The 25,500-nt window shown below is 38.2% G+C and overlaps 1 protein-coding gene across 8 annotated transcripts in view; it reads left to right on the plus strand.

The window, feature by feature from the left end:
• Positions 1-25,500, plus strand: part of CLIP1 (CAP-Gly domain containing linker protein 1) — a 147,759-nt gene that overhangs the window by 64,406 nt on the left and 57,853 nt on the right. For 2 of the 8 annotated variants that reach the window (XM_027853480.1, XM_027853481.1), the window contains exons 8-16: positions 579-639; positions 5,483-5,587; positions 8,544-9,488; positions 11,832-11,948; positions 15,546-15,603; positions 16,906-16,989; positions 23,588-23,744; positions 24,474-24,639; positions 24,750-24,965. In XM_027853480.1, the coding sequence (XP_027709281.1) occupies positions 579-639; positions 5,483-5,587; positions 8,544-9,488; positions 11,832-11,948; positions 15,546-15,603; positions 16,906-16,989; positions 23,588-23,744; positions 24,474-24,639; positions 24,750-24,965 (1,909 nt within the window). The remainder of the gene's footprint in view (positions 1-578; positions 640-5,482; positions 5,588-8,543; positions 9,489-11,831; positions 11,949-15,545; positions 15,604-16,905; positions 16,990-23,587; positions 23,745-24,473; positions 24,640-24,749; positions 24,966-25,500) is intronic. The other 6 variants (XM_027853483.1, XM_027853486.1, XM_027853485.1 and 3 more) reach the window with 4 other exon arrangements.

Here is a 25,500-nt window from a genome sequence, read left to right on the forward strand (position 1 = left end):
TATTATTGTTCATAGCCCTTTCTGGAACCAAGTCTCATGATCCCCAAATGACTTGGTCTGGAGCCAGGGCTACCCCATTCATCCTCCATGTCTCACCACTTCTTTTGAACTAGGCTCCTTTGTCATTGATGTTTCAGATTGAATAAGACTTGGTTTCCTACCTGGAACCTGTGTGTTGATCTTCCAAAGTAAAGGAAGCTATTTTTGTGAGATCTTGTATCCGTCTCTGTGGCAGTACAGACCTAGCCTTTGTTGTCGATTACGTTGTCTGGATCTGTTTTAGGTGTGATGACCACAGGAATTAGTTCACTTTTTTCATTTTTGTCTCTGTCTTCTTGTCATTCTAATAGAATATGTTGTTATCTTTATATATTCTGGATATCAAATTGAGGCTGGTGTAGTCAGAAATGTAGTCATACAGTTCCTTATCTTTCCTAAGGTAAATATTGCCATTTTACTTCCCTCAGAGCATCTGGAAAGATCATCAGATGTATTAGTGAGGTGGTAGGTTTTTGTTTTTGTGAACACAGGCATATTTCTTGGTTTATTCTAAACTTCCTTGGTTTTTCACCCCACAGGAAAGTTGAAGACCTTCAGTTCAGAGTGGAGGAGGAATCTATTACCAAAGGCGATCTTGAGGTAAAACCCCTCCAACTCCCTAAAAGCTCCTTTGGGAAATAAGGTAGAGAAAGAACCCCAGTTGGAAAAATTAATACCATGCCCAGAGTCTGACTAGTGGTAAGAGGAGTTTGTAGGAATGAGACACCTAAGAGGTGTCCCTTGGAACTGATGGCCTGACCTGAGTGATTGTGCACAGAGACTTCACATGTCTATGAGCTGGCACAAAGGGCAGGGCTGCTGGACTGCCAGGTGTGGCTAGGTGGCTGGTGCTGGAGGTGGTGGGCTTTATTTAGAATGTGACTGCAAAGGCCTTGACAGCAGCCCTGAAGAAGAATTTCTATTCTTTTCTCATATTCGAAAATTAAAATCTCAGACAGTTTTAATGAAGACACAAATATGGCAGTGAGTTTTCTTGTTAGAGCCATTCTGGGGTATGTGTGTGTGCGTGCGCATGTGTGTGTGTGTGTGTGTGTGCGTGTGTTTCATAGTCACATTTTTCTTTAAAGGACTATTTAGAGTTATTGTAGCCACTAGCATAACCTTTGCCTCACTTGCAATTCTTTTTCTTAGTGAATCTGGATAAAACTAGATGGCGTGTGCCAGTTGTGAACTTAAGTTATTGTCAGAATTGTTCTTAACATTTTGGAAGAAGAGACACTCTGGCATTTGTCTTTTTTTTCCTGAGAGCTTTATATTTCTTTTTTTTTTTTTTACGAGTTCAAAGCCCAAAATTAAGAATGTAGCATTTCCTTCTTTTTCTTTAATTTGCAATCTAGGTGACATTGCATGTTTTAAATTCACAAAGAACTGGTGACTCTTAGCTTTCTCTTGCTCTTTAGAGCATTATTCATGCCAAGATTTTTGTGTGGGATGCTTTGAATTGAGTGAGTTTATATTTCTATAACCACTGTTAGATTCCCCATCAGGAAATCTTAGATCAAAAATGCTGGGCACCTTTCAGATTCATTTTAGCACTTTTATCTGCAACATTGTTTTTAGATATTGTTCTGTTGTTTTCAATGGATAGAGTATAAATTTGAGCTACCTCGAAAGTCTAAGATTATAAACTGCCAAGTAGTCCCTTCGTTACAACTACTAAAGAAACAGAGGCTCTTCTTAGTTGAAAATAAGCTTATTGAACTAATGATAAAGGAGCCCCTTTCATTGTGTTAGTTTTGGGGAACCAGACCTTAGACCTCTATCACTATTTAGGTATCAGTAACAATTGTCTTTGCTCATTTCACTTCCACTCACATTTCTTCAGTTGTACTTTTGTGTTATTCTTATCCATTTAAAAAATGCCCCCAACCTCATCAGAAAGTCCCTGCTTTCCTAAAGTTCATGAAAATATCTTACTTAAAAAACCAGTATTCTGCCTCAATGCCTATAGCTGAACTATACCAAGAATATGTTCAATAGTTTTAATCAATCACTTTTGTTGAACCTTTGTCAAATGTTGAAAGTAGTTGAAAATTTTTTGTTCTTTATTTTATTTTTTTTTTTTTTACTGATAGCAAAAGAGCCAGATATCTGAAGATCCTGAGAATGTAAGAGGGCACTTACCTGTGTGGAGATTTTCCCTGTTAACACAGATTGTATACAGTTAAATGCTTATTTATATACTCAAATACTAACTGCAATTTGTCTTCAGAACATTGACTATAATATTTCTGTGCATGTGTCTTTCCAGAGCAGTTATATTTCTATTTAGAAGAAAGTATGTATAGTGATTAAATTCTCTAAAACTCTTATGTGGACAAATGAGAATATTTCCTTTGTTAATAGAGGCCTTAGGTCTGGCCTTCAACGATTTCATTTTTATATGGTAGCTTTTACAACACCACTAAGGAGATGATAATGGCATCCTGAAGCTTGAAATATCTTTGGTGGGAAAAGAGTAGGAGTACAAGGACAAGTTTAGATCAGTTTTTCAAGTCTTCTGAGACTTCTTCCTTGTGTACAGTAACAAGGATTTGCAAAATTCCTACTACTTGTATTATCCTTTCCATGAGCTCCCACTACTGGTTAGTAACTACTAGGACAGTTGACAGTCATGAAATCCAAGTTTGCATTTGAGACCACGTTGCATGTTCCTCATTTCATGAACAGCTCAGAGGAAAGCATTCTCCAGGGAAAACATACATTCAGCATTCTCGTTGTATACAATTTTAACTTCGATTTGCATGTATTGAAGTGATTTTTTTTTTTTTGGAGTGGCAAAGCTATTCTGTGTGTGTGTTTTACCTGAAATAGTAAACTATAAACCTCACTCAACAGAATTAAAAAAACATTGCTTCATTTTTCATATATATATTTTTCCAGCTGTAACATTAAAGTAATGGAATCAAAAAACTCTTGCTTTGATTAGTCCTATGAAGAGAATAAGAATAAGGTTAAACCAAAGGTCCACTTTTCCCTATCTATCCACCCTTGGTAGTATTGAAAACTCAATCCTGAACTTGAACTTCCTTCTGAAAGATTCCTTTTTGTGAAGCTCCATTAGTGATCTGGGTCTCTTTTTTCTCCTTCTGAAACAGGCTTCTGCTACATATGGTGCCCGGCTGCATGGGGTCTTCCTCTTGCTGCTCTTGTGTGCTCTTCTCCTTGCCTTTGCTTTTCTTTTTGACTTCCTGTTCCTGTCTTTTGGGATCATTTGCCATCTTTCAAGGCAACAAAATACTTGAAAGGGTTTCTTCAGTCATTCAGGTGTTTGGTACATTTTTAATAGATGTTTCACTGTTGAGACTGTGCTTATCCAGATGTCCTTTGTCTCAATGTAATCTACAGGATAAACATCTATCCTGTTAAGGCACATAAATTATCAGAATTTGTATAGGGGGAAGAATAGAATATAACAGGTCCTTGATTTTCATTTGGTAGTTCTGCAAAAATCTTGACAGCAATTAGAGCTGAAGAACAATGCAATAGGGTACTTTGTGGAATTGTGAGTTCCCCTTCATTGGCAGTATCTGAAAAGAGGTAGGATGACCACCTATCAGTGATATTGTACACGTCATCCTAGTGGTAGGTTTTGGGGTTGAACTGGACAACCTTTAAGGTTCTGTGATTCTGCATCACTCAGATCAGTGTCAGGTGATTGAGAAGACATTGTATGGTGGTGTTTTCCCTCTGCTTCTTGTCTGGATTTCACTGTTGAGGCTAATTTAAAATTTCTGACCACAGTGGATGCTTTCTTTGGGAAAGCAATTTGAGTAGTATGTGAATAAAAGTCATGTATGGGGTTGGAGACAATTTATCCAGTTCTTAGAATCTGAATTGGATTCAGTCATCATGTTGAAAGTATAAGAAAACTTTTCTTCCTCATTCCTTTTAAAAATTTCTTTAATATAATTTGAAGATTTAGAAGTAAAAAATGCCCTTCCCGCTAAAACATGATGATTTTTTTTTACGTTTTTTCTTCTAGTTAAACTGCACAACAACTATATCACTATCATTAACTATAGTCACTGACTCTAGGTGCTCAAATTGGCCCATTAATTTAGCTCTTGCAGTGTAAGTGGTTGTCAGCTGCCAGGAAGAGTAGCCCTTCTGTCTGTATTCAATCAATTGTTCCATCAGCTGATTGTTACATTTTCTTTTTATGTAGAGAAAATAGGTTGGGCAAAGAATGTTCTTGGATTAGTAAGAAATATAGTAGATTCATTAACATTTTGTCTTATTCAAATCTGCCCAAATCTCTGGTCTTTCTTTTTATTGGAGGTTTTCAAGCAGAAGCTGAATGACCTGATATTTGTTATATTGGCAGTTCCTTTTTGGGTATGGCTGGCCTTGATATCTGCTGAATTTTTTTTTTCAAACTCTAAAATTCTGTGTTTCTATGAATCATATCTAGTCTCCTAAGCAATCTAAATGCATGATAATGGAAAGTAAAATTTGTGAGTTAATTCCCGGCTTTTCATTCTGTTTCCTCATTTTTTGCCCTCATTATATAGGCATTCTTCCCCTTTGTAGCGAAGTGTAACGAATTTTTCCCAATTCCAGCAATGTCATTTTTCCTTATTAAGTCCACTTGTTACGTCTCATACCTGACTAGGCAGAGAACATAGAACATATACTCTTTAATCATTTTTCTAATCTTTTTATTTGACTCCTTTTTCTCTGAGGATGAGTAGCTTTTGGAACATATTTCCTCTTTGAAAGAAATAGGAGCTTAGAAGTTGTGATTCTTGTCTTCTGTGTACTCTAAGTGGGAAAACCAGTTGCTAAGGATCCCAGGCCCTTCTGCTTACCTCAGCAGATGTCCTTCATGTTATGCCCTTACTTTTGTTTCTGAATGCCATTAAGGAGTGATATCCTTGTCCTCAGTCATGTCAGATATTTTTTTAAGATTTGAGAATCTGCCTCAAGACCTCAGTGAGATCTCAAGAATAACTGAATAGTTTTCAAAATAGTGCTTTCATGGAGTCTGTAAGTCAGTTGCATACATATATGTCAGATATTGACATATTGGAGAATAGGGGTGACCATAGCTTAGAGAAATATTAACTAATCTAATTTGTGCTGATAAATTTCACTTACTTATCGATATAACTCATGTTTGGCTGCATGTATCTGACCCTCTCCATCTCGCCTCATGTGCTTTATTTCTCTTTTCTTATTCTCTGCCTCAGTTCATTTACCCTCCTCACCCACCATACCATATTCATAGCCTACTTTGTCATCCCCCACCTCTTCATCTCAACCTCTTCCTCTCCCCTTCTCTATCTTTTCTGTTCATTTTTTTTTTTTTTTTGCAAAAAAAAAAAAATTGGTGGCTCTGCCTGCATGCCGCTCTCTCTTCTTGTGCTGGCATGTGATGGTGGCACTTTCGTGTTCTCTTCCTCTTCCTTTTTACTAACAGACGCAGACCAAACTGGAGCATGCCCGCATTAAGGAGCTTGAACAAAGCCTGCTCTTTGAAAAGACCAAAGCTGACAAACTCCAGAGGGAGTTAGAAGACACTAGGGTAATGGTTTTCACTATTTAATGAAACGAGACCCCGTGGTTGAATTGTGGACATTTAGGGGCCTTGTGCTTTGTCATTCATATGACTCATGTCCCAGTGGTATAACTTAAGCTTGGTCCTGGTATTGTTCAGATGCTCATGAACTTAGAGTGACCCATAGTTCCAGGTGTTTTCACATTAGTCTTTAAAATTTTTAACTGTTCTTTTTCACACCAATTGAGTTAAGAAATAATGCAGCCCATATGTGCATCAAAAACAACAATAATGGTTGTGCTGCAGAATATATATATATATCTGTGAGTTGACCCAACCAGTCAGTTATCCTCTCACTCTCATTTTTGTAGAGATTGGACTCTCATGGTCCTTTTTTATTTTGCTGTTTTAGGCTTTGGCTTTTTCCCTGCCTTCTTCCCTGGTCTTTGGTGGGAAGGGGGTAGAGCATTGGCTGAGTCTTGGCTTCCCTGTCTCCCTGCCCAACCCCTGCCCTTCCCTCTTCCTTATTTCCTGGTACCTGATCTGTCTTTGCATCCTAGTCTTTCTTTTCTGGCCCTGCAATAGGTTTAATCTCCCTGATTAGGAGGATGACTAAGTAGCAGTGCCATGCACTGGGACCACAACTGGGTTTTTGAGGCCATCGGTTTGTGGTTCTATTTTGACCTTTGAAACTATTAGGAGTTTCAAAGTGAATCTTTTGGCCTCATAAGCATCTTTGTGCTTAAAAGAAATAAATCTTAATTAAATATTTTAATCAAAACATTTGATTTTCAGATGGCTGAATGGCCAAGTGTCCTGAAGCTTGACATTTCAAATAATTATGCTAATTAACCCTTACATTGTAATTTTTCTTTTTAATCCTTAATATTTTTACATTTTTTTCTTGATGAGAAATCACTGATTTTTACAATCTATCTATAATCCAATCCCTTTTATTTCTCCATCAGAAGGTTTTGTACTGTGTGTGTGGTTTTGTTTTGTTTTTCTTTTTAACTTTCTCTCCCAGCCCCAAATTGGAAAATTTCCTGTGTTTTTGGTTTAAGGGGGAAAGAAAGGGCACACTGAAACACAAAGCATTCAGTTAAACGCTGGTTCATAGTTACTTGTTAGCCAAGGAATTAGCCTGGGAATTGGGAGGAGCAAATAGGACTCAGTTTTCATAAAATTGAATGGCTATCAGGTAAGTATGCTCTCATTTATGTAGAGCTTTCCAAGGGGTTTGCTTTGCTAGCAAGTAACTTTCGATAATTTTTTGTCACTGTCATTGGTAAATACTATTTATAGTATGATATTCATTCCTCTAATAAGTGTCTTCTCCTAATCCCCACTCTGAATTTTCAAAAACTCTCTTTATATTATAAGATCATCCATTTAGCTTAATATCACATAGGGTCAGAGGTATGCCTCTTTATGATAATATAGGGGAACCTGTTTTTTTTTTAGGACTTTAGAATTCCAGTAAGGATATACCAAAAAAGATATTTTCTCCCCTTTTACATACTTAGAGTGTTACATATATTTTAATAGCTTCATTGTGGCTGATTTAAATTACTCTGCCCATTAGGCATATATTTTTTAAATATTGTAGACATTGCTCTACTTCATTAATATTTTGTCACCTGATTTTGTGGTACCTGTCTCTTGGCTTATTTATGAGAATTTTTTGGGTCAAATTTATTTCCTTAAACTCTTTATAAAGTATCAGTGACAGTACAACTCTGGAATAATTTACAAGCTTATCCTGTCTGTAGAATATTTCAGATTCATTTTTCCTTCTCTTCTTGCTGTGTACTTTGTGGTCATTTTAATCCTTTCCAGAAAGTGAGGGAGTCAAACCCAAATAAGTTTTTATTATTTGTTGGCTGTTCTAATAAAAGTCATTGTGAAAGAAGAGAGTTACGTCAGGGAAAAGCATCATCCTTAAGATTTGATACATCCTTAAGAAATAATTGGTATCAAGATAAATATATACAAAGTTGTTAGATACAAGTAGTTTTGGAAGATGGGCTCTAGCAGTTGGGAAATGAAGAAAGGTTTCATGCAGAAGATGATGCCTGAGCTATCTCTTAGAAGAGTCAAAGTCTATGAAGCAAAGGGTAAGGAGGGAGTGCAGAATCTAAGCCTGTAGGATGGCTAGTGCAGAGGCCTGGGAGATGGGGGTTTGTGTGTGAAGGAGAAGGAAGGCCAGTTTGGTTAGACTGCAACATTTCACTGTACTTTTTATGCCAAAAGCTAGCTTTTTTCCAGGGATCCTGATTAGTCTAATAAGTAGCTTTCAAAAAGTGCTAGGAAAGAAAATAAAATTGTATAAAGTTATTTGGTCAAGTCAGTAGTGGACTTGATGAAATCCAAGAGGGGGCTTATTAGAAGACACTTAATTAGAATGATAGGTAAGTAATGATTCTTCTCACATACTTAAGAAAAACTATTGGAGATAACAGTCTAACCTGGGCAATAGGAAGTTACACTAAATTATTCTGCTGTGCACATTTATTACTTGGTGATGGAAAGTTTAAGTAATTCAGACTCTTTGTCTTACTGCCTCCTTTGACGTGGATCAGGTACTATCATTCTTTCTTGAATTAAGTAAGGCAGGCTTTACTCACAAAAGGCAGAGAATTCTTCCTTTTAACTTGCAGAACATGCTCTAATCCTCTATATTTTTTGTAGGAATTGAGGGACAGAATTATTAATGTATTTGAACTTAGGAAAGGTAAACTGAGATTCCTTTAGTGTCTCAAAATAGTAATTTTTAGTAGATTTTTATGAAGTTGTTTTTGAGAAACCAAGAAAAAAGCAGCTGTAAATATATATTAAGTACAGATGTTAATATATTTACTGCTTTAGTGGATACTGGGAGAGTTCTTGATGGCTTGTTTTTACATAACTTCTAGATTAAGTAAAACCCCTGTGTTTTGTTATTTAAATAATATGTGTTTCTTTGAACTGCTGTTATTAATAGGTGGCTACAGTTTCAGAAAAGTCTCGTATTATGGAACTAGAGAGAGACTTAACATTAAGAATACAGGAAGTAGCTGAGCTTCGAAGAAGTTTGGAGTCCAGTAAACCAGCTGGTGATGTGGACACTTCACTCTCTCTTTTGCAAGAGATAAGCTCTTTGCAGGAAAAATTAGAAGCCATGCATATTGACCACCAACATGAAATAATTTCTCTAAAGGAACGTTTTGGAGCCACGGAAGAAAGTCATCAAAAGGAGGTGAAGGCGCTTCATGCAGCATCTGAAAAGCTCTCAAAGGAGAATGAGTCTTTGAAAAGCAAGCTTGATCATGCTAACAAGGAGAACTCTGAAGTGATAGCTCTGTGGAAGTCGAAACTCGAATCTGCCATTGCTTCCCATCAACAGGCAATGGAAGAACTCAAAGTTTCATTTAGCAAAAGTGTTGGGTCTGAGACGGCAGAATTTGCTGAACTAAAGACACAGATTGAAAAATTGAAACTAGACTGTCAGAATGAAATAGAGACTTTGAAATGCAAACAAGACTCTGAACGGTCTGCTCATGCTAAAGAGATGGAAATCCTGAAGACTAAGCTGATGAAAATCATTAAAGAAAAGGAGCAAGGTTTAGAAGGCCTCAAACTCCAAATGGAAAAAGCAGAAGACCAGCATCTAGTTGAGATGGAAGACACATTAAACAAATTACAGGAAGCGGAAATAAAGGTAAAAGAGCTAAAGGTACTGCAAGCCAAATACAATGAACAAACCAAGGTTATTGATAATATTACAACCCAGCTCAAGGCTACCGAAGAAAAACTCTTGGACCTTGATGCACTTTGGAAAGCCAATTCCGAAGGTAAATTGGAAGTGCAAAAACTTAGCCAGCAGCTTGAGGCAGCTGAGAAACAAATTAAACATTTAGAGATGGAAAAAATTGCCACAAGTGGCAAGGTTTGTATCAACATCCTTCAGATTTTTCTTTTCTGTTTGTTGTTCTCATTTTGCATTGTTTATTACTTTTGAATTCAAGGCATTCATATCCATTCCCAAAATAATTCACTTGTTGCTTGAAGGTTTCCCAGTGGAGTGAAGTATCTTTGTTTCATATGAGGAGATCTGAGAAAATTCTCTATCTAGAATATGGAAGCTTATCTTTAATTTTGCATGTTGTGATTTTGGGTCCTCTGTATACTCTTTTTGCTGACAGGGCTTGTTGAAACAAGAGTTGTTCAGCTCTTGTTTCAGTTTAATCTATGTCTTCCATCTCGCTACATGATGTGCTTATCAGTTATCAAAGCAGCAAAGCTTCCTGTGATTCAATAAGTAAGCAATATTGAGGCAAATTGAATGTTGATCAAATTCACTAATTATTTAAAATACTAGTTCCTCTCAACTAGAAATCACTGGGTCGTCATTCTTGTTTTAGACATAAAAGTATATTCATGGAAGTCAGACTTTTCCATTGTTGTCACTTAACGTGGTTCTCTTGGAAATGTTAAGAGTGACAGTTTTCTTGAAAGTCCAGAATGGGCTTTTTTAACAGGAACAGAGTCAGGTTTATAAGTTGCACTTAGCTTCTGGAAAATGGTACACATGTATTGTGAGTTTTTTCATTAAAATTTATATTTATGAAGCAGTTTTCTTATGGTTAGGTTGTAAGGTAGGAATGCAAATAATATTAGGCCCAATTTAGATTTGAGAAAGTAGGCCCAGAAAAATTGAGTGATTTGACTATGATGTAAAGCTTTTGAAAGTGTCAGAGCTGGGATTTCCATAAAGTCAGATTTTCTGATTCAAAGTCTAGAACTGATTCCATTCATTACACTATGCTACATCACTGAGAAAAATTGAATGATATTGAGATTGACTTTTGAGTCCTCTGTATTCCCTAGAAAATTAATATTTTATGTAAATCTTACATGCAGCTCAAATGCAAAGGAACTCTCATTTCATCAGATTGAGCATGTCTTAGTGTGGGAATAACCTAGATCTGTAGGTAGTAAACCTTTTGTGGTATATTCTAGGAGTTGTGGGAGGCACCCTGGTTAAATGACTTGCCCAGGTTCACACAGTTGATAAACGTAAAGCACGAGAAACTCCATAATCAGCACTATGTTCACTGTGCCATGTTGATTCATCTGGCTTAAAAACCTGGATTATTAAGTGATAATCATGTGCATAGCATACTGTTCGTTCACTTCATTCTCCATATTTGATTGGAATAGAGTAAATTCTACAGATTTGAATGGAGTAGACTAAATCCATCTGACATGTGAGTTAGTTCTGCCAACACTCTAGCATTTTATTTTTCTCCTACCTGTTCCTTCTTACTGATTCTTCTTGCAATAATAATAATAATAATAATAATATTTTACACTTGTACGTATACATTTGTATGTTACTTTACAGAGCTGTTTCTTACACATCATCTTAAGGTTTGACAACTATTTTGAGGAAACTTGAATCTCAGAAAGACAATGTCACATAGATACTAAATGGCAGAATTGGGACTAGACCCTATTTTTTTTTGTTTGTTTGTTTTTTAGGCAATTGGGGTTAAGTGACTTGCCCAGGGTCACACAGCTAGTAAGTGTCAAGTGTTTGGTCTGAGGACAGATTTGAACTCAGGTCCTCCTGAATTCAGGGCCAGTGCTGTATCCACTGCGCCACCTAGCTGCCCCATAGACCCTATTGTTTAATAAGGTTTTTTCAGAGGTTGCTTTAGCCAAAGGTGACTAGAAGTTAGGTGAGGAGTTTTTTGTTTTTGTTTTTGTTTTTTGGCAAATCTCCTCTTATGATACCAAAGATACTCAATCAAAACAAAATAAAAATTTAAAAATTACAACTCATGGCTCATTTTAAAGTTCAGATTTAAGTAGAGCTCTCTGGCTCTGGCCTAATGGCTTTTAAAACCTAGAAAACTACAAACTATTAATAAATATTGCTTCACGATACAAAATGCTGTCTTGTCAAATGTCATGATCTCTGACATGAAGACATCCAAAAATTTAAAAAAGAAAAAACTACAACAGACCCTTTAATGAAGTGTCTTCTGATACTTATAAACAATAGTTATTAGGAAATCTTAACTAATTCTATGCAGAATTATAGTTTCATAATTGGCTTCTTATCACTAAAAGTATTTTAACACATGCCTTTATTTCCTTCAGCTTTGTTCTACCATGTTTACTTTCTCATAATTTTTTTTAGTTTATAATTTTCCCTCCTTCATTTTTGTTTCCTTTTTTTTTTGTTTGTTTGTTTGCTTTTATTCCATGTAACGATCCCTATTAGGCTAGTCACATAACAAAAGAACTACAAGGGAAAGAGTTAAAGCTCATTAATCTTCAGAAAAATTTGAGTGAAGTGAGTCAAGTGAAAGATGATTTGGAAAAAGAGCTTCAGATTTTGGTAAGTACCTCGGTGGACGAGTCTGTCTCGGGACTTGCTCTGTTCACTTTTGGATTTTACCTCCTTAAAAACTCAAAATTAGATATAAATTATTTGTTGTTTGGTTGCTTATACCTGTTAAGCCTTAGTTTAAGAAAAAGAGATTAGTTGAAATAGGTGAAACACAAACCGGCCTCCAAAGGTAGGTATCATGCCTTTCCTTGTCTATTCTTTTTAAAAAGATAATTTCTTCTTATTTCATAAAAGATTTAGTTGCCATTAAATAAAGCGACTCCTTACTTTAGAAACACTCAATGTGGGAATGTCCCCTCTATGTAAGTGACCCATTACTTATCCCTTGCCCTAGTGGTCAAAAGGCTTGCTCTGGGCAGCTGCCAAGATCTCCCAGGCTTAGAACACTTAGTGGAAGATCTGAAGAGTTATCTTATCCCAGCAGTTCTGCCCTTTTATCTACATAGTTAGTATGTTTCAGAGGAAGAACTTGAATCCAGCTCTTTCTGTTTCCAAGGCTAGCCCTCTTGAATGTTATTTAGTACATCGTACTGCATTTCTTAAAAGTATGTTGGAGTAAAAAGACCAAATGTTTTGTGATTTCCAAAGTTGATGGTTTTGTCTCAGTCCTTAGCCTTATCAAACTCTGCTGTATTTGGTATGTTGACTACCCTCTTCCCCTGGATACTCCCTCCTCTATGGGTCTTTTTTTTCCCCCAGACTACTTATTTTTTCATGATTCTCCTATGTCTTATTCTTAACCACTCATTCTCAGTCTCCTTTGCTGCATCATCATGCCTCCTCATTGTGGGTGTTCTTCGAGGCCCTCTTCTCTTTTGTTCCTTCATCAACTCTGTTCTGTTCATCAGCTCCCATAAATTTATTATCTCTATGTAGTGACTCCCAGATCTATGTATCTAGCCCCCTTCTCTTCCCCGAGCTCCAGTTCTGCAGCACCTCCTATTGGATATTTTAAACTGTATGTTACAGGACCATCTCAAACTCAGCGTGTCTAAAACACCGCTCATTATTTTTCCTCAAACCCACCCTTCTTCCAGACTTCCCCATTCCTGTCCAAGGCTTCCATCATGCTTCCTGTCCATCATGCTTCCCAGGTTTTGCAACCTTGTCATTATCTTTGATTCCTCCCTCCCCCTCTCCTCACATATCCAATCAGTTACTTGCTTTTATTTATTTTTATTTTATTTTATCCAAATCTTGCTGTCTCTACTTCCATAGTATCTCTTAGCTACTCCTCTCAATTCATACAGCTACCATGTTAGTTCAAATCTTTATTATCTCTTTCCTAAACTGTTGTAATGCCTTTTACTTCTTTGTGCCTGTTATTTCCCTTCTCCACTGATCCTTCAAATAGTTACCAAAAGGACTTTTCTTTCTTTCTTTCTTTTTCTTTCTTTCTTTCTTTCTTTCTTTCTTTCTTTCTTTCTTTCTTTCCTTCCTTCCTTCTTTCCTTCCTTCCTTCCTTCCTTCCTTCCTTCCTTCCTTCCTTCCTTCCTTCCTTCCTTCCTTCCTTCCTTCCTTCTGCGTTAAGTTGGCATTAAGTCACTTTCCTAGAGTCACACAGCTAGTGAGTCTTGTGTCTGAAGCGAAATTTGAACTCAGGTCTTCCTGGGCCAGTGCTCTATCCATTGAACCACCTAGCTACCCCAAGGATTTTCTTTAGGTGCAATTGTGGCCATGTTATTACTCTAAAATCTCCTCTTGAGTCCAGTGAAAACTCCTCTGTTTGGCTTTTAAAGCTTCTTACAACTTGGCCTCAACCTGTCTTCCCAGCCTCCTTGCTTCTACTTTCCTTCCTTTATTCTACAGTGTAACGGAACTCAACTTCTTTTCAGGGAACGGAAGAATCCCAAACCACAGATGAAACTTGGCCAGACAGTGTTTCTCCCCTCTTTGGCTGCTCCTCCAGCTCAAATATCTTCTTTGGTAGTCATTCTCATATAGACGCACATCTTATTTAATCCCTTTTGTCCTTTGCTAGTTATCTTAGGAAATTTATTTCCCTCTTTCTCACTTCTACTTGTGAGGCAAAAACTGACCCTGATCAAGAGTGATAATAATAAAATAGATTTAATAATCAATAGATTAATAATCACTTGCATTGAGGAAAACCATAAGTTTTGAAGTGATGCTAGACATAGTAAAGCACCACTATCCACAGTCTCTAGAGCCTTTGGACAATTGCCCTGCATTTCCCGTTAGGATCCCTACAGATTCTTTATTCATCTTATTGTCTTCCACATTAGAATTTAAAGATATCTTGAAAATGTTTCTGTGTAATGTATGTGTGCCTGTATTGGGTTTTTAAATTTAATTACTGGCATTATAGTAGTGTTGCCTTCTACCCTTCATTGTATATGTGCAGTTAAATTTGGGGGGCAATTAGTCTGGGAGCTACTATTTATGACATTGTTATGGGGAAGCGTGTTCCACGTTTAGAATACTGGTCTTAAGAAAACAAACTTTTTGGAGGCAGCTGGGAGGCGGAGTAGATAGAGCACTGGACACATAACACTCACTAGCTGTGTGACTCTGGGCAAGTCACTTAACCTCAATTGCCTCACAAAAAAAGAAGAAAGAAAGAAAACAGACTTTTGAAGCACATTCTGTAAGTTTGGAACTCCCTATATTCATGCACTGAAGATAAAATGTGCTATCTGCATTTTGAGTATTGATTTCTAGAACTAGGTCAAACAGTTAAGCTATTGGCTTTGATGAACTTTTGGTTTGCATCTTCTCCTTTTTATGACCCTGACTGATGGGAAAAGTTTGATAAAAGGATGATTTTTAGCTATCTTCAAACATATTTCAGTAATGCAGTAGATTTAGTTTTAGGTACTGGTCAGTCATTTCATTCAGAAATAATGAAGTCTTGAGATTGACCATAAGACTGGTAAAAACCTTTATTTTATTTATTTTTTTATTTTTTTAAGTGAGGCAGTTGGGGTTAAGTGACTTGCCCAGAGTCACATAGCTAGTGAGTTTTTATGTGTCTAAGGCCAGATTTGAGCTCAGGTCCTCCTGACTCCAGAGCTGGTGCTGTATCCATTATGCCACCTGGCTGCCCCAAAAACCTTTATTTTAGAAAAGAATGTCCTGGCTTTAGGAAGTGCCATATATAAGAAATGACAAAGCATTAGCTTTAGCAAGTTCTTAGTCGCCAGGATCTCTCTGATTTGATAAGAACTACTGTATAAGGGGGAGGATAATAAGATCATAGCCAGTTAATCTTTCTTTTAGTACCCTCATGTGCAGTAAGACCTTTACCTTTTATTTGCATGACCCAACAAGGTGGACTGATCATGTAGTAGAAAAAGCCCCAAGTCTTAACATGCATTCAATAGCTAGCTACTCAGTGCCAGGCATTATGCTAAATGTTGTGTTGCCTATATATAGGCTTAAAAGAGCTTGTCATTTTTAATGGTAGTAACAGTCTCTTCTTACATTCAGGAAATTAAAATTGCAAAATTTGCAACTAAAATGTCGCTTTAATTAGATTATATTGAAGGGAGAAATCAAGTTTGCTTATTTTAAATGTGTTCTTTATTTTAAATATTCAATTCTCTTTCTGCTTTTTTATTTAAGAAAAAAAAGTTTGCGGATGCTTCAGAGGAATCAGTGGATATTCAACAAAAAATGCAAGGTATGTTTTCCTAATATGTGAGCAAAATAATAGCCTCAGAGACAATATAAATACTACAACCAAGGTTGATGTTTAAGTCTTAGTTATTGAGACTTCAGGAAGTGGGAAGGCCTAAATATACAATCATAAACACCCATCCCACAAAAACATACTTGTTTTGACTTGCTGTTTCCTGAAATATTCCTTTGCTTTCAGGTAGTGTATAGTACAAGTCCTAAGTTCTTTTGCCCCACTCAACTATTCAACTAGCAATAAGACCTTTCTCTTTTTGCTCCTCAGTTGCCATATCTGTAAAATTAAGAGTTTTGGATTAGATGATATTTAAGAGCTCCTACAACTCTAATATTCTGTGATACTTTATTAAAATGCAGATAACCTTGGGGGGGGAATCAAACCTTAATTAAGCATTACCAGTAATTTTTAGCCTAAGAAAGTTCCAGATCCTTCCCTAAAAAATTTTTTTGATGTAAGGAAAGGAGCTTCTGCCCCATGATAGGGAGAAGGGACCAAGGGAGGATGGTAGGGTGGGCTTTGCACTTCCTAGTCAATCAGTCAGCTAGCATTTATTAAGCACCTACTATGTGCCAAGCACTGTGCTAAGTACTGGGGCTACAAAGAAAGGTAAAAAACAAACAGTTCTGCCCTTGATGAGTTCACAATCTAATGGGGAAGACAACTTGGAGACAACTATGTACAGTATAGTTGTAGGTATAGATATAGGTTATAGGTTATATACAGTATACGATATAGGTTATAGATAAGGTATAGACAGAAGGAATGGTGGAAGGTAGTCTCAGAGGTAACACACTAAGATTAAGGAGGACCAAGACGGGCTTCTTGCAGAGGGTGGGACTTTGGCCAACACTTGAAGGGGAAACCAAGGAAGATAGAAGGTAGAGATGAGGAAGAACATTCCAGGCCTGTGCCTGTGACTGGAGGCAGTTGATGAAAATGCTTGGAGTTGGGAGGTGGAGTGAGGAACAAGCAGGAAGCCTGTGTACATGGTGGGGAGTAGATCGTAAGAAGACTAGAAAGGCCAGAGGCTGGTTAGGCCAGGAAGGTGTCTGAATGCCAGACAGAACATTTTGTATTCGATCCTGGAGGCCAACATTTTGTTTATGGCCAGTTAGCCTTTTTAGTCTGTTTTTGCATTTGTTCTCTCATGGTTTCATTTGCCAGTCTTGATGCCAGGGTTTCTTTTTGAAGATTCCCTATTACTTTAAAGATCATAGGTACTCCTTTTGAGTGACATTTATAAGACAGGTGAGCCATAACTCTGAAGTGAATATATTTCCTAAATAGAAACGCTGAATAAACTACACCAAAAAGAAGAACAGTTTAGTGCTCTGTCTTCTGATCTGAAGAAATTGAAATATAATTTGTCAGGTAAGAAACCATTATTATTTACTGTTTTAGACTAAAAAGAATAGAGCATTGAACACTGGATTTTGCTGAAGCAGGGTTACCAACCTAACTTACTATGTAGTCTTTCCTATGGCATCTAGTGGTGCCACAGGACATGGAGCACTGGGCCTTGACTCAGAATTCAAATTCCACCTCAGACATGTATAACCCGTATGACCCCGGGCAAGTCATGTAACCTCTGTTTGTCTCAGTTTCCTTACCTATAAAACGGGGATCATAAGAGGTCCTACCTCCTCAGGTTGTTGGAGGGTCAAATGAGACAATATTTGTAAAAGTGCTTAGTACAGTGCCTGGCACACAGTAAATGCATAATATCTGCTTATTTCCTTCTCTCCTTTTAACACATAGCTATGTGCAAGTAGAGATTTTTTGATGGTATAGAGGAATTCTCTGCGTGTGTAGATATTTTTAGTTTGATGCCTCATTGTGTCATGTAGCTGACACTAGTTTTCAAAGCAGTGCAAATATTGTCAGATTTCTTGAGTGTTCTAGGGATAGACTATGTCGCTGTCATCTGAGGACTAATCCAGCTAAGTTTAGAGAAACTCATGAACAGATTGGCTCCATTGTGATGTTATTTTCTTGCACAATATCTCTCAAAGATGATCTGCCAAGGATCAATTTAATTCAACAGATATTTGGCACCTAAGAGGTGCAAGGCACTCTTATCATTTGTGGATAAAAAGAAAGCAATGAATGCATTTTCTCTCCTCAAGGAACTTACATTTTATTGGGGTATAGAATATATACAGCGATGTACAAAATGAAATAATTTTAAGAGAAAGAGATGGCTAACAGTTTAACTGGAGAGTAGGAATGGCCCTCAGCAAATGGCTCAGGTGGGAGATACATTTGAGTTGTGCTTTGAAAGAAGCCATGGATTCTGAGAGAGGGATGTGTGGAAGACATGCATTCTAGAGCTGGCTGACTCTCTGTGCATAGGCATTGAGGTAGGAGATCAGTGTTGTCTGAGGAAACAGCCAACAGTTTAACTGGAATATGGAGTGGGTAAAGGAGAATTTTATGAAAGAAGACTGGAGCGACTGCTAGAGAAGAGCTTTCAAAGCCAGGCTAAGGATTATGTATTTTTTTTTCCTACATCAAATAAGGAGCTGTTGAAAATTTTTGAGGTAGGGAATGACATGGTCCAATCTATGTGTTGGGAATATCAGGATAAGTTGGAGAGGGAAATATACTAGATGTGAAGAGCCATCAGTTGGCTCTAGCAGTCTGCGAGGCATTGAGAACTTTGAACATTTTAAAAGGAATGTAGAGAAGAGAAAAGGGACCGGCTATGAGAGATGATGGTTCTCAGTCAAGAAGCGTTTATTAAATACTTATGTGCCAAGGGATACAAAGAAAGGCAAAAGACAGTTCTGCTATCTCGGAGCTCACAGTCTAAATGGGGGAGACAACATGATACCTACAAACAAGATATTGATGGTGCAAATTAAAGATTCTCTGTTAATAGGTAGAGGGCACTAGCACTGAGGAGGATTGAGAAAAGCTTCCTGTAGAAGGTGGGATTTTAGCTTGGACTTGAAAGAATTCACGAAGTGGAGAGGAGGAGGGAGAGCACTCCAGACATAGGGGATGGCTGTGAGAATGCCTGGAATCTGGAGATACAGTTCCTTGTGTGAGGAACATGAAGGAGGCCAGTGTCACTGGATCTCCGAGTACATGGGGAAGATTAATGTGTAAGAAAATTGGAAAGGTAGGAGAGAACCAACTTGTGAAGGATTTTAAAGTGCCAAACAGAGGATTCTATATCGAATCCTTCAGGTGATAAGAAATAGATAAAAGTTTATTGAATAAGGAAGGATAACATGGTCAGACTTAAAATTTAGGAACATCCGTTAGATAGCTGAGTGGGTAACGAACTGGAGTTGGGAGAGACTTGATGAATGAAGGTAGACACCCCAGCAGCTAGGGCAGTAGTTCAGATGTGAGATGATAAGGGCCTCCACGAGAGTGGTGGCTATGTTAGAGGAGAGAAGGAGGCATTTTTGAGAGAAGCTATAAAGGTAAAATTAGACTTGGCAATAAGTTGCATGTGGGGAGGGAGGAGGATAAAGAGGATGACACCTAGGTTGTGAGCCTGTGGGTGATTTGGACAATGGGGCTGTTCCTGACAGTAACAGGGAAGTTAGGAAAGGAGAAAACATGGTGGGCAAGTTAATGAGTTCAATTTTGGACATGTTGAGTTTAAGATGTCTATTGTACATCCAGTTTGAGATTTCTATTAGGCCCTTGGAGATGCAAATCTGGAGATTAGGAGAGAGGTTAGGGATAGGTAAGTAGATCTGAGAATCATTTACATAGAGATTATTATTGAAATCATGGGGCTGATGAGATCACTAAATGAAATAGCGTAGAGGAAGAAGAGGAGAGGAGACCCCTGTTGGACATCACCATAGATGTGATCTGGATGAAGATCCAGCAAAGGAAACCAAAATGTAGAATCAGAAAGATGTGGCACGTAATTGGCAGAGGGAAGAAGAATCAAAGGTGATACAGAGGTTTTGAAACTAGATGATACCCTCCATAGAAATGGGAAACTTTGGAGAGGAGACAGTCTTGTGAGGAAATATGAAACACATCTTGGACATGTTTAGTTTGAGATGCCTCAGACATCCAGGTGGATGTCTCTATTCAGCAGCTGGTTATGTGGGACTGGAGTTGAAGAGGGAAATTAGGGTTGGGTCTCTATATTTGAGAGTTGTCTGATTATAGTTGAATGTTTGGGAGCTGATGAAGGAATATCATGGTCAGAAAAGGGCTCAGGAAAGAGCCATTAGACTCTTAGATCACTACGCTTGGTTGATCTGAGGATAGTCACCCAGTAAAGGAAACAGAAGGAATCTTCAGGCGGGTAGGAGGAAAACCAAGAGATAAGCAGCATCACAGAATCCAACAAAGTATCCCTGAAGAGAGAGTGGTCAGCAGTACCACAAGCTTCAGAGAACTCAAAAAGAATAGAATTTGGAAAAGACCACTGGGTATAGCAGTTAATAGATTGGTTTCTTGAAAGATCCCAACTTCTTTGGACCACTGGTAGAGTCAAAGTCCAGATTACAAGATGCTGATAAATGAATAGGAGATGAAGAAAGACTGTCCAAGAATATAGATAATCCTTTCTAGGAGTTTGACTGTGAAAAGAAGAGAGATAGAGGACAACAGTTTGAGGAGATGATATTCAAGTGAAAGTTCTTTAAGGGTCAAGGGAGACTGAGACTGATTGAAAGGAAAGAGCCAATTTTTATGGAAAGATAGAAGGGGAGAAAGGGGAAATTATCCATGGAGCATGTTCATGGAAGAAAAGGGAGGGAATTGGATCAACAGGAGCTAGTTTTGTGACTTCTTTAGAGGAGAAGAGAATCAGTGAATGAAGCATTTATTAAGTGTGCATTTTTTATATGTGCACAGCATTGTGATACTAGGGATACAAAGAGAAAAGTAAAACAGTTCCCACTCAGAGAACTCACATTCTAATAGGGGTCTTAAAGAAGACTTTTGAGATGTGTGTATGGGGTGGGGACAGGAAGAAGGAGCCCATGACAGATGACTTCTTTTGTCAGTAAAGTATGAAGTAAGGCCTTTTCTTGTGAGGCATAGGGAGAAGGTAATGTAGTATGTTTGAGGAGAAAGGCAAAGTTTAGTAATAGCTGCTTTGTAGAGAGTATGATAGAAAGCTAATCAGAGCAGACTAAAAGGATTGCGGTGCCGCATTGATGGCCCATTTCAGATTATTTAACATAAATCTCTGGGTTGTCTAATATTTTCTAGCATTCCAGAACAGATAAGTAGAAGTGCAGAAGGTGGATTGGTGGGAGCAGTCAGAATTGTTTATTATTTCCTGATGTCTCATGGAGTCATTAACTTCCATTTGGCCAATCCTAATTTTCAGGGAGTTATTTTTTCCATAAGATTTTGTACCTTCCTCCAAGTTGTTGATTCTCTTTTCATATCTGTATTCCCTGACTCTTGCTTCTTTTCCCATTCTTTCCTCTACTGCACTCATTTGCTTTTAAAAAAAATTTTTTTTACTTCCTTCTTTAACTCTTGCCTTAACTCTTCCAGGAATTCTTGTTGGACTTACATCCAAGCAGCTTTTTTCTTTGTGGTTTTGCTTGTAGATGCTTTTTGAGTCATTCTTCTGTGTTTGTGTCTTGAGTTTCCCTGTCATCATAACAGCTCTTTTATTTGCTCATTCTTCCAGCCTACTTCTTGACTCCAGACTTTATGTTAAGGCTCTGCACAGTTGTGGGGGGAGAGTGAAGGATGTCTGGCCTGAGCTTCTGTCCTTTGTCCTTCTGTTGCTTTCACACCTCTAGCTAGGAGTCTGTAAGCTTTCAGTGTTTCTCAGGACAAAATGTGTTCAGTGTCCTCTTGGTCTGAGTTCTGCGGATTTCTGATCCAGGTTTGGGCCTGTTGGCTCGTTTCTGGTTGGGAGTTTCAGCGTATTGCTACTTGACTCAACCACTTTTGGCTGACTGGGAGGTTCTGTAGGTTCAGAACGTCCAAATTGCCAGTTGCTTCTGGGTTCCTTCCAATTCTTCCTTTCCACCCTGGATCTGAGTCACCACTGAGTGTGTAGGTGACAGAACTGTTAGATGGTACTTGTTCTTATACTCGTTGCTTGCTCCGAGATTCCCTGGGATCTCTTCCTGGTGCGGCATTTTGGCTGTCTTTCAGTCTCTGGGTGCTACAATGCTTCCTGGGGTGGCTGTAGCCACACCCTCTTAGCCAGACCCCCTTCTCAGAGTCCATAGGCCTCTCTGTCCATCTCCCTAAGCTGCCCTGGACTTGCTGACTTCTTGAATTTTCCATTCAGAATTCAATCTGATGCATACCATAGAGCTCTGTTGAGGAGAGACCTAGACCCTGATGCTTGCTTTTATTCTGCCATCTTCACTCTGCCTCAGCAATGCAGAATTGGCATGGCATGACTAGTGACAGGAAAAGAATACAAGGGATTCAAGGGTAGCTGGACCATAGAGGACAGGAGGTCATGATGAAGATACCTAGTAGGGTTAGAAAGATTGAGCAGAGGGAGCAATTTAAGGATGGGGATTGTTGTCAGAGAGGAATTTCATAGTTTTGAATCATGAAAGTAGAACAGTGTGGTCATGGCTATGCCCATCGGGGCTGTTTTAGAGGAGGCCCTCTGTTTTCTTAGTAGCATAGTGCCTAAGGCATGTGAGAGGCCTCTAGCATTGGCTGCCTGTGGTTGTCGCTTGTGGTCTATGTGAGCGAAAAAGAATTCCCACATCAATACAATTACATATAGCTCATATTGAAATGTGTGTATGCCTGGATACACTGTGGTAGGTAGGGCAATGGATAGAGCACTTTCTGAGTTCAGTCTTAATAGCTATATGACCCTGACAGGTTTAACCTGTTTGCCTCAGTTTCCTCATCTGTAAAATGAGCTGGAGAAGGAAATGGGAAAGCACTCCAGTATCTTTGCCAAGAAAACCCCAATTGGGGTCACAGAGAATCAGACAAGACTGAAAAACAACCAAAAAAATGCACACACAGATTCATATGGTAGAGTCAGAGGACCTGGGTTTGAGTCCTAGGTCTGACACTTTCTTCGTGCTCTTGGGCTAGTCCCCACTCTTCTCTGAACCTTCCTCATTGCCTCCTCCACTTTCAAATACTGATCATGATGGGGATACAGCATGGTGTAGTAGTTGAAAGGGCTGTTCATTTGGAGTTTGATTTATAGAACAATGATGTTACTTACCATCTGCATCACTTGAGGGGAAGTGAATAACCTTTCCATTAAATATGTAAAGTAAATGGGTTATATTAGATGATCTCTAAGGTCCCTTTGGGCTATAAATCCTATATTTTACTACCTTTCCAACTGTGGTTGGGTGGTTGTGAGATGTTTTGTACACCTCTAGAGTGCTATGGGAACTTGAATTGTTATTATTATTATCCTTATCTTTTTTTTTTTGATAGAGTTCATATAGAAGTAGTCCAAGGACAAGTCACTATTCTGCTCTTAAATTTATGTTTTGCAGAAGTGGATAAAATGGCTGCTTTTTGTAATTGTAGAGTATTAAGTCAGTCATTCACCAAGCATTTTTTAAGCAGTTACTACTGTGTGTCAGGCACTGTGCTAAGTACTGGGGGTACAAAGAAAGGCAAAAACTTCATCTCGGTCCTCAAGGAGATCACATTCTAATAGGAAAGAAAACATGCAAACAAGTGTGTACATACAAAATATGCTCAATGTGAATGGGAGCTATTCTCAGAGGTAAATGCAGGGGGTGGGAGGTGGTGAGAACTGGCTGAGGCCTCTTGTAAAATCCAGAAGGTGGAGATTAGAAAGGATGGTCATAAACTCATCTTTTATAGACTTAAAGGAAAGCATTTTCCAGAGAACTCCACCAGCAAACGTGAAAACAGCTATGAAATGTACATTGTCTTATTCCCACATGATTTTGATTTCTGCTGCTAGGTTTTGAAAGTTGTTCATTCTGTGTACTTTGGAAATTGTTGTAGTTGTCATTATTACTATTGTTATTATCATTATTATTATGTTTAGATATGGAAAAGAAATTTAAAGAGAAGGATGAAAGAGAACAGCAGTTAGTGGAAGCAAAGGAAAAACTAGAAAGTGAAATTGTGGAAATCATGAAGATGTCGGGAGATAATTCTTCCCAGTTGACAAGAATGAATGAAGAACTTAGGCTGAAAGATAAGTATGTTGAGTCTCACATTATTTGTGTTTATTATAATACTTGCTTCATATTGGATCTTAAAATAATGAATAGTTAGGTAAGCAGACATCTCCAGGAATATTAGAAGTTCAAGATCCTTCTTATGGTGGGCACCTGTCACTGTCTTTACAGTGTGGCCTTTACATTGTAGGAAAGGTAAAATTTTCTTTCTTTTTTTTTTAAATCTGTGAAATGGGGATATTACTGTTTGACACTTTTGTGGAAAAGCAAGATTTTTCATTGTTATTTGTCGAATCCTTTGGAGTTGATTAACAAAAGGTAAAATATATTTGTGCAAAGAAGTTTTTGAAACTTGCTGCTTTTTTGTTTTTGTTTTTTTCCTTGTTAGTGGATGCATGGATGGATAAAGCATTTATTAATCACTTACTTTTTGCACTGTGCTAGCAGCTAGGGATTCAAACAGAAAAGTCAGCAGCTCCCATTTGAATAGGGGAGACAACCCAAAGGGAGAGCTTCATTATCTGTATGTGGTGAGGAAGAGGTCCGTGCTGCAGCTGCCTCTTCTTTAATGTCATTTCCACTAATGAAATCATTAGCTACTCATGTTGAACTGCAACATGTTCTCCGTGAGCTTAGTTTTTTGGGAAATACTTGTATGGTATAACTTTTTCACACCTAATATGTAGAAGTTGTTGATGGTCTTAGGGTTAGCTCCTGAATCCTTATCAAAAGTCTGACAATTTTTTCTAGATTTGTGGAAGAATTACAGCTACGGCTTTCAAAGGCAAACGATGAAGCGGCTTTTCTGCAGAAAAGTATCGGGGAGGCAACTCTGAAAGCCGAACAGGATCAGCAGAATGTAATTGCAAAGCATGAGGAAGAAAAGAGGGAATTACAGAACAAAGTGTCAGATCTGGTAAGAGGAGAACAAGTGGGAGCATTTGCTGGTGGGGGAGCGGGGGCAGACAGTGCTCTTATCTTACGTGTGGCTAGTGGCCTGAACTTTAATATTCTGGGTTCTTGCAGGAAAGGCAAATTGAGGTAAGCCATAGCCAATGCAAGGACCTTCAGGCGAAGCATGAAAAAGCCAATTCTGAGAGAGTCACAGAACATGAAGCAGCTCTGCGCAGTCTGAAGACAGCTCTGCAGGATACTGAGGGAACCTTGAAAGAGGCCCAGAGGAGGAACAGTGATTTACTGAAGGAGATGGAAGAACTGAAAAAGCAAGCCGACAAAGCCAAAGTACGTAGTGAGGGCTAAGGTTGTGGCTTCTTTGAGAGAGTTTCTAAGAGGCCGCAATGTAGGAAATTTGGCTGTTATGTTACTTATCAAAGTAGATTTACTACCTGTTAAGGTAAATGTGGATTAACAAAGTTTTCGGTATAATGTGATTTGGAGTAGGAATTGAGACAGTGTGTGGTCTGCGTAGTCTAACAGTGAGTTTCAAACTGCTCTGGGTAATTTGTAACCTCTTATCTTTCTAGACTACCACACACAAACCCAGATTTTGCCTATGCCTTGCTTTTTCTTGGCTTAAGTGTGTATTTGTTTTTGAAAGAGTCCAATTTTGCATTGTAGAGAAGAGCATTCCCCTACTCAGACTTCTTCGTTTGAATGTTCCCAGCTGTCACTGGCTCCTTGTTACCAACTTGCATCAGTGTTGGGAGGGCTAGTTTGGCAGGTAATTAATGCCACAGAAGAATAAAAGGTAAAAGCCAAGAGAAGATAACATTAGGCAAATACACCCTGGAATAAGAGGTTTGACTGCAGATATTCA

This window comes from Vombatus ursinus, unplaced genomic scaffold, assembly GCF_900497805.2.
Source record: "Vombatus ursinus unplaced genomic scaffold, bare-nosed wombat genome assembly UNPS02009994.1, whole genome shotgun sequence".
Lineage (NCBI taxonomy): Eukaryota > Metazoa > Chordata > Mammalia > Diprotodontia > Vombatidae > Vombatus > Vombatus ursinus.